The 10,445-nt window shown below is 37.1% G+C and overlaps 1 protein-coding gene across 5 annotated transcripts in view; it reads right to left on the minus strand.

The window, feature by feature from the left end:
* Window positions 1-1,337: 1,337 nt before the first annotated feature.
* msl-3 (male-specific lethal 3) overlaps window positions 1,338-10,445 on the minus strand; it is a 267,550-nt gene continuing 258,442 nt past the window's right edge. For all 5 annotated transcript variants that reach the window (XM_068353489.1, XM_068353492.1, XM_068353491.1 and 2 more), the window contains one exon: window positions 1,338-4,564. In XM_068353489.1, coding sequence (XP_068209590.1) covers window positions 4,498-4,564 — 67 coding nt within the window. In that variant the 3' untranslated portion in view covers window positions 1,338-4,497. The remainder of the gene's footprint in view (window positions 4,565-10,445) is intronic.

The following is a 10,445-nucleotide window of genomic DNA, read 5'->3' on the forward strand; positions in this document are numbered from 1 at the left end:
TTTCTTTAGTCGCCGCAGAGATTCTGAGTGAAATAAGCCCCACCCCATGATTATGTCGTAGCCAATCATGTTGTCTCCCTCGTTAACAACGGTCACAACACATGCCCTAAAAGTGATTAATAGTTAATATAGTTTGAAATTTGTAAGGGGATGTAATGTGATCGCTGCTAATGTGGGAGACATGATCGCCTATGACATCATCAAGGAATGGGGCTTATTTTGCCCGGAATATTTGCCGTGACTATGGTAGAATCAAATTTCACTGGAACTTGGAGGGTACAGACTCTGACTGCAGTATTTTTCTTGAAGATGTTCTAGGAAGGGCTGAGCTGCATGATCATATGTTTAGACATTTTATTTTAGTAAGAATACACTTTTACTGTAATATTACTAACAACGACAGACACGTTTACCCTTAAAAATTGCTTAAAGCTAACACAAAACACACATTGGGAACTGGGAAGGTAAGTGACCCAACAATTCAAATTGTTATCATTTGGAATGTGTTAAGTCCCAAGAATGTCAAATAATCAGAATTCTATAATACAAAACTGAAAAATAAATGTTTAAGAAATTTTTTTATACTTGAAATGACAACTATTATACATGAAATGAGATACACATATCCATGAAATAAGTAATATCAAAATTTCTTAAGTAAAGAAAACAGAAGATAGATTGATAACTTCAACTACAGATGAGCATACAATAAATGTAAATAGCAACTCAAAACATATGGAATTGAAACAGAATGAAAACCTCCACTACATAAAAGGAGATACTCACATCTTCTATGAAGCTCTCTTACGTAGAAAAGACACAAAAGATTTTTTTATTCTCGACCTGTTTCATCTTGAACATTTTCAACAGAACTTAGTAAATAGTATATGCCTGGGAGAGCAGACAAATAGTAAATGTAAATGTAAATATAAATATAAATATAAATACATGTATATCCATTAAGACAACATGGCTATCTCACCCAAAAATACATTTTTCCTACGTCAAAATCTATTATACATATATATATATATATATATATATATATATATATATATATATATATATATATATACATATATATATATATATATATATATATATATATATATATATATATATATACACACATATATATATATATATATATATATATATATATATATATATATATATATATATATACATATATATATATATATATATATATATATATATGTATATATATGTATATATATATATATATATATATATATATATATATACAGTATATATATATATATATATATATATATATATATATATATATATATATATATATAAATATTTGTACAGTCAAAATCTTGTTTTTCCACCGGTGATGACCTACACTTCATTCTTAATGCAATATTCAAAGGTGAATCTTTTTGCTCTAGTTAGGAGTACAACTAATGTCTGTAAAGTTGACAGTACCTGTCAATAAATAAATTGTAAACAATAAGCCTACTATACCATGCGACAGCCTTGCCAAATTAATGTTTTAACTGTGTAAGTCATTTAGGCATATACTGTACATTGCAATTTTCAACTTCTTTGTACGGTACTCTACAAGAGTCAAAGTACTATTTCCATTATACAGTATCGTAATTTAAACAAAGTACTCAGCAACTTTAGCAGTACAGTATGTTAATCCTTTGCATAAACATTAATAGTGATGTGATAAAAGGTATACGTGGTAATATAACAATACGTTGTTGTTGAAGATTGCCTGGCCCTTGCTACCAAGCACGGGTTCTTATAGTAATAAAGCCCATAGTTATTAATATAACAAGAGAATGAGATTTGTTGATGAAAAATCTATTATATGCATCTAATTTATAAAAATAGATATGAGGCAACAATTTAGATTCTGCTGTAGCACAACTTTTATCCCAAATACACTCAGTCAACTAATAGAGAATTGCATAATGTCATTTTATTACAGTATAGATTTCTATTAGAGTAACTAAAATGACCATCCATTACCAAAGATTTTCTCTCGTAAGTATAGGTACTGAATCTGTTTGGTTTCATAAATGAGATATGCATTAAAGAATTACCATAAAAAATTCTTAAGCGAAGTTGTGACCTCAGCAATTTGGCAGAAAATTCATATCTCAAGTCAGGCAATGCCTCAAACTAAGGAGCACTTCACCTATTCCAACTTAACCATAAAAAATGGATAGGCTGCACGAACGACAGGCAAGAAAAATTATTAGGAATTACTGTCATTAAATATTATATGGACATGAAATTTTTAAGTATACTCATATGGTAAAAGAAATAAAAAAACTTCAATAACCCTGTTGATCCCTAAATATACTGTAAGTGATAATATAATTTTTATATAGGAATATATATAAGAACTGTAGATATATTTGATGACTGGTCTTTGATTACAAATATTTTACCTGTTATAGAAATATGCAATTAACTATCTAGTTGCTAATTTGATTTAATAAAATCCCATGAAATTAATTCTAACTATCTAATTGTTAATTTTATTTAATAAAATCCCAAGAAATGAATTTCCCCAATGATAACAGTCATCCTTCCTCTCAAATTGGAAGAATATCATAGGCTTATTGGCTTGGGTGACCAAATGTATTATGAAAAGTTGGCCCCTATCCAAAAATACAGAGCAGCAGCCAGTATACAGTTTTCACTAATTTCTTAAGATTCTTTCTGTTAGGAAGCTCCTTATTCCTATTCCCTTCATCTTTAATGAAACACGTGTTGCATAAGAATTTCATTGAATCCCATTAAAAATCTGAGTATAATGAAAAATTCTTAAGAAGTTTTAAATGAAAATGAGCCCGTAATTGTTTCATTTAAAACAAATCCTAGGTGGTTCTTCGGTTAGAATTAAGCATGAATCAATAAGCCTCTATATGTTTGTCCTTAAGACCAACCAAAGGTATATAAAAGTATTGCAAAATGTTATTCTATTCAGGGGTAATTGATTTAAACAAAATGTAATGAGGGTGTAATACAAAATATTGTGCTAAAAGTTCCTTACGTCACTGATAAAAATCTAAAAGAATATTACATATACGGTATTTATGTTTCTGTTGATTAGTCTTATTATCTATAATTCTAGTCAATGATTCAAGATATATTTATTTTTGAGAAGCCTTCTTATTCAACTCCTCTTATTTCTGACATGTCTTATACAATTGAAATTGTCCACTTTTTGTAATATTCCTTGTGAAATTCATCTTACTTTTGCTGTAACATGCAATTTTTCTTTCCTTCATTTCTATGATTCAACATGAATCAATAAAAAGTATAGTTTTAGATATAGCCAAGGCCTGTAAATGAAAAAAAAGAAAAGGAAACAAACCTTTTGTGGAAAACAAGCATTGAGAATGGTACTTTAAATGCAGTACTACCATTGATTGGCTATTCACTACATAACATTAATACACAGCTTTTATAATACTGAAGTTTTATATACTATTAACTATAAACAGTAACTACTTTAATACTAAGGTTTTACTGATGCCTAATTCAATTATTCAGTAATGTTTACTAATAGCTGAGAGAAATGATGACATCCTGCTGTGGGCATAAACATTAGCTGACCTATTAGCTACAGCACACTGCACATTGGCTTGCCAAAGGTACTAATCAATTACTAAAATTATTAAAAATTATGATCAGAGTTGCTTTAATCTTGCAGAGTACTATATTTACCAGTTCTCTTGATAATGTCATAAAACAAGGACAAGTCGAGGATCTACTTTTGGTTTCATTGTTTCCTTGAGGTACTTGAACATTTGTTCCTACAAATTATTTGTAGAGATCTATTTACATTAAAAATCAAGCATTTCAAAAAAGAAATGGTTCAAACTGTTACTACAGTAATATTATAATACTGGACATGTACCATGATAAAGATTTCATAAACAAGTGACACTGCATTTCAATTCTATTAAGCAGGTAAATTTAACAAATACTGTACCTGGAATATTCACTATATGAGAAGTGTCTATTCAAACCAATTACTGTACTTGTATTAATTTTCAAACCTCTCGTCAAACTTGGTCTTTGTTTTGTTTTTTTTAAATAAAGTAAGTCCTCGAGTTACAAAAGATTTTTATTATTTTTTACTACCGTTTTATTTTATTCTTTTAAATTCATCCTCCATATGATCTTTTTTTGTCCTAGTTACGTTTCCATGTCATAAAGTGAGTATGTCCTAGATTATCACTACTACTGCATTAACATACACGAGTGCTTTTGTACTTATGTACAGTACTGCATATAAGTGTCTTTACATTAAATGAAAATTTGAGTTATAACAGGTCCCTGTTGTAATCCAAGGACTTACTGTATGCAAAATATTGGGATATGAGTCAGAGGGAACTATTTTTTTGGCACAAAATCTTAGTTACCTTACAGTGGTAGAGCCATAATTATCATAGAGACATCTTGGGACTACATATAGTATTCAATACTTTTCAAAGGGTCAGATATTTACAAATATGGATTTGTTATATAATGAGACTCCTGGAACAAATCTTCACTGTGGTTACTGACATATCTGAAAAAGAAAGAGGACACTTGAAAATAATCCTAAAAATGAATGTATTCTATTTTACAATAGTAAGAGAATTATGACAAATTTGAAAGTAATTTGTATTTTTCCTAACACTACAAACCTGGAGATATTTATAGGTATTATACTTTCAGCAAAACTGGTAGACTAGCTTATAAGACTTTTAACGAGGTGTAACTACTCTACCGCTAGTTACCGGGGCATATAGGGGGGTTACCCAACTACCCGGCTCACATACACAAGTATTGTCTCGTCTCTTTTTATTGCAGGCAGGACTTATCGGGGGACAGGTGATGGCAGGTCAATTTGTATAAATAGCTCCAGGTTTGTATCGTTAGGAAAAATACAAATTACTTTTAAATTTGTCATTTGTTCCGACACTAAATACAAACCCTTTCTCTATTCATAGGGATGATTCACCACTTAGGAGGGTGGAAGTCCAAACCAACTGGCTGGTATTTGACCCAGGGTTTCCCATACGTGCTCTACATGTGACAGGGAAAAACCCTAACACCTTGCTAAATTCTGTGCAACACAGTTAGTATCCTGAGCAATCTATGCGATTGTGTAATACTAGCAGTGTGACAAGTCTATGAAAGAATTCTCAGAAACATCAGAATATTTGAATCAACCAGATGTTACCCAATCCCACCACGCCAAGGGGTATGGCAACGTAACAAGCATATAACTCTATTCCAGGTTACACAAGGGAAATGGTTTTACCTGCAGACAGCAAAGGCCAGCTTTGCAGAGTACCATATGTGCTATTCCCCCAAAAGGAGAGAAGATGAAAGAAAGCAAGGGCCAGTCATTCCTTATCATTCATTCCAGACTTATCCATGGTAAAATTCTGCCCTCCACCATCTAAGACTTGTCCATCAAGGAGCCAGAGGTGTTTAAACCATTTATTGTGTAGCCACCACAAGACCAATGGAGAATGTCTCCATGTTCCTGTGGGTCACGTGTTGCAGGAAGTGGGTAGTGAACGTCGTTTGATGCTTCAACACACGTCCGCTTGTAAGGCCCGCGTCACAGAGTACTTCTTAAATGCTTAGGACGTACTCCAGCCTCTAACGTTATGAGCTCTAGGTCTCCTCTATTGAGAAAGGAGAAGGATTCAATGCTCGGTCTGTGACCTTGCAAATCCAAGACGAAAACATGTTCTTAGTGATCCTTCTCTTGACCTTTCCTGAGCTGATGAAGAGTGCTAACACTTGGGGGCAAGCTCCTGTAGTTCTTTTGAAGTAGCAGCCCAAGTTCCTCGCTGGCATAGTAGTTGTTAATCTGGACCGTTGGTCACGCTCCGAAGGACCCCAAATCTGAAGGGTTCAAATCTGGGATCCGAGCTGCCGGGAATGAAGTAGATTATTACTTTGCCCATCGCCGTGAATGAGAGATGTCGAAGGCGGACCATGGGATTTGGCGACTCTCTTGGCTGAAGCCAATACGAGCAAGAGACCTGTCTTCAAAATCAGGTAAAGATAAGCTGCTAAGTAGCCTTGATTTGTAGGGGGCACCCTTTAGGGACCGAAGGACGCGAACCATGCTCCATGTAAGAGGTCTAACTTCTGACTGAGGGCAGGTAGGCTCAAAAACTTTGTAGGAGGAGAGACAATACCAATGCAGAGGAAAGGTAATTTCCTCTTGTCTTGAAGGCAAGGCTCAAGGGCGAGTGGTAGCCTTTCATTGAGACCAAGAGGAGTTTTTCCCCAACGAAGTTTCCAAGGAAACTCTGCAATGATGAAAGTAAGTGGCAAAGATAGGGGAGATACCTTGTCCATGACACCAACCATCGAAGGTAGTCCACTAGCCTGTCGGCTGCCAACTGGAGAATTCTGGAGGTATCCGGAACATAATTTTGCAAATTACTATAAAAGCTTCTCTATGTAAGGAGATGTTAGAAAGTGTTCAGGCAAGAAGACATAGAGGACCTATGGCTCCTTGGAGGAAGATCACATGTGGCTGTCTGAGTAGATAGTGTTGTGGAGGGGGTTATCTCGGGGCTTACGTCAGCAGCTGAAGAAGGTACGGGAACCATCCTGCAGATGCTAAGAGGGTCATTGCTAGATTTCAGATAATCTTGCCTTGTTAAGCACCTTTGTCATCAAGCTGCGCTGGGGAAGATGGCTAAAAACGCCCATGTTATCCAGCATTGCTGAAGGCAACCTGCTGCGGAGCCTGGGGATCCGGGACAAGTCGAAGAGATCCAATGTCGGGGAACCCCTCAAAGACAGGACTTTGTAGGCCACGGGATGATTCAAAGACTGCTCAGGGACCACTATCTGAGTAGCTCTGCTCAGATGACCGTGAGCACATTCCTACTTTTTCGGAATAAATCGAGCTAATAGGGAAACCAAGTTGTCTTCTGCCCATTTTAGCAAATCCATACTAGAAGATAAAAGAGCTGCAAAAAACAGGTATAGCTTTGTTTGTTCTATGTATACCACTGCCGTGTTGTCATTCACCAATACCACCGAGGACCCCCCAGAAACTGATGCATATATATGCTGTAGGGCTAGAAAGGCTGCCCTCATCTCTAGATTTAAATGACAGTACCATTCACACACTGATTATGCTCACTGACCATAGTTGTTTTGGCTAATTTTTCATGGCCGGATGCCTTTCCAGCCGCCAACCCTCCCCATTTACCCGGGCTTGGGACCGGCACCAAGTTGAGGCTACCTTGCCCCCTCAGTGCGTGGAGTCCTATGCGACAGGAAAATAAAAAAATTTAAGTAATTTTTATTTTTCCTAACATACTTACCAAGAACTACTTTCTTAGGAGTTACCTGTAATCTCCTCTCTACCGACCAGAGTTTTGTGTAGTATACCCTAAACCCGTTTTCTATGGAGGGCTAACTCGGGAGTAAGAGAACGTGCCCCGAGGCTAGCTTTTGCGCTAGGTCGAGGTCCGCTTGGGTCGTGAGCGTCAGTAAGTTCTCTGGTCGCGACGTGACACCACGTCGCTCTCGTCTCTCTCGACCCTTTGTGTACGCCGCGTGTGTCCCACGTGTTTACCGCGTGGTAACTTGTGCTTATCCCTTGTGTTCCTGTGCGTTCACTACCCTTCCTTGTGCTTCCCAAGTGTATTCCTTTGATTCCCTGCGTTCCTGTGTCTTGTGTTTGTGCGTTATGGAGCAGATCCGCCGTTGTCCTGGGCCTAGAGCCGGAAAATCGTGTGGAGCGTTCCTCTCCAAACCTGAAGTGGATCCTCACTCCCTTTGCTCACAGGACAGTTGAGAGACCGGCAATGATGTATGGAGCGGAGACGTGGGCAATAAAGATGACAGAAGAGAAGAAGATGGATGTGGCAGAGATGAGAATGTTGAGATGGATGTGTGGGGTGACAAGAAGAGATAAGATATGGAATGAAGTAATTAGGGGTACCACAGCAGTTAGAAAACTATCAGATAAGATCCAAGAAAGTAGACTGAGGTGGTACGGTCATGTCATGAGAAGAGATGAACAGTAAATTGGGAGGAGAGTGATGGAAATGGAGGTACAGGGAACGAGAAGGAGAGGGAGACTAAACCGAAGGTGGGTGAACTGTATCAAGGATGACCTTCGATCAAAGGGATTAACCGGTGATGAGGTGTGGGACAGAGGTAGATGGAGAAAGCTGACCAGAAACATCGACCCCACATAGAAGTGGGAAAAGATGTAAACAAAGAAGAAAAGAAGAAGATTCACACTCTGACCAGAGCCCAGAGGTCAGTCATGTGTTACAGCATGTGGGTCCCTCCCCCCACCCTTTTATTATTATTATTATTATTACTAGCCAAGCTACAACCCTAGTTGGAAAAGAAAGATGATATCCTAAGGGCTCCAACATGAAAAAATAGCTCAGTGAAGAAAGGAAATAAGGGAATAAATAAACGATATGAGAAATAATGATCAATTGAAATCAAATATTTCATGAACAGTAACTTCAAACCAGATATTTCATATATAAACTATAAAAAGACTCATGTCAGCCTGTTCAGCATAAAAACATTTGCTCCAAGTTGGAACTTTTGAAGTTCTACCAATTCAATTACCCGATTAGGAAGACCATTCCACAACTTTGTCATAGCTGGAGTAAAATTTCTAGAATACTGTGCAGTATTGAGCCTCATGGTGAAGGCCTGACTATTTAAAATTAACTGCATGCCTAGTATTGCGAACAGGATGGATCTGTCAGGGAAGATCCAAATGTAAAGGATGATGAGAAATATGTAAAATCTTATGCAACATGCATAACAAGCTAATTGAACGACGGTGCCAGAGATTAATATCTAGATCAAGAATAAGAGATTTAATAGACCGTAAGTTCCTGTCTAACAAATTAGAATGAGAATCAGCAGCTGACAACCAGACAGGAGAACAAAACTCGAAGCAAAGTAGAATGAAAGAATAGATTGATCACCAAAAATCTTAAAAGACTTTCTCAGTAAGCCATTTTTTTGTGCAATTGAAGACACAGACCTAATGTGTTTCTCGAAAGTAAATTTGCTGTCGAGAATCACACCTAAAATTTCAAAAGAGTCATACAGAGTTAAAGAAATATTATCAATGCTGAGATCTGGATGTTGAGGAGCCACTGTCCTTGACCTACTTACAATCATACTTTGAGTTAGGATTCTACTTCATGCCCCATAATTTACACCATACACTAATTTTAGCTATATCTCTATTAAGAGATTCAGTAACCCCAGATCTACACTCAGGGGATGGAATTGATGCAAAGAGTGTAGCATCAGCATCATCTACATATGCAAAAAGCTTGTTTTCTAGGCCAAACAACATGTCATGTGTACAGTATCTAGTATGGAAAGTAATAGGCCAAGAATACTATTCTCAGGAACACCAGATATTACATTCCTATACTCACTATGTTGCCCATCAACAACAACTATTTTGATGCATTTGAAGGTAGCATAAAACCTAGGGAAGGGACCAGGGGGTCGACCCCTAGGGGGAGATTTTCGTCTGTCAACCATCTTCAAAGGTCCATCTTTGCGCAGGCCCCATAGACACCAGATAAAAAGGAGATCCCTCGCGCTGAACTACCTAGGATCTGGTTGCCCCTGAAGAGATTAAATTTGAAGGAGTCTGATGCAGGCTTAACGAACCAGAGAAAATGGTGACCCATGAGAAGTAACCTCTGCTGGCTGAAAATGCATCTCATAGAAAGAAAGCACTTGCCACCTTTCTCCACCTTGGACTACGTCATTCTGAGGTAACTTCTGCGAGCTGATGACGAGAATCATGCCTAAGAATACTCATCTCTGATAAGGAAGCAGGGATATCTCTTGAGATTTACTTCAATCCTCAGATCGTGGTAAACTATTGGAGTTGTCTCAGTGATGACTAACGGAAGCCACTGAGTCTGTTAGGATCAGCCATTCATCACCAACTCTTCAGAGAACGATGCCGATCCTGTAGGCCCAGGTCGACACTAGGGTAAAAACTCTCATGAAAACCTGAGGTGCTGTCGAAACCAAAGCACCACACCTTGTCCTAATACACCTGTATGATTGAAGATACCGGTACTTCCTTGATGACAGATCTCCTGTAATCCAAGAGTATTAGTCCTAGGGGTCCAGTGTGCACAAGAAATCCAATGGACTAACTGCTTGATTGACCATATACACCTTGAACGAACAGACTTTGATGAACCAGCTTGTTTCTGGAAGAGAGGACAAAAACTGGAGACTTCTTTATTAATATTACTAGCTAAGTTACAATCCTAGTTAGAAAAGCAGGATGCTATATGCCCAAGGGCTCCAGCAGGGAAAATAGCCCTGTGAGGAAAGGAAATAAGGAAAAAATAAACGATATGAAGTAATAAAATTTTGAAAAAAATATTTTAAGAATAGTAACAACA

This window comes from Palaemon carinicauda, chromosome 30, assembly GCF_036898095.1.
Source record: "Palaemon carinicauda isolate YSFRI2023 chromosome 30, ASM3689809v2, whole genome shotgun sequence".
NCBI classification, from domain to species: domain Eukaryota; kingdom Metazoa; phylum Arthropoda; class Malacostraca; order Decapoda; family Palaemonidae; genus Palaemon; species Palaemon carinicauda.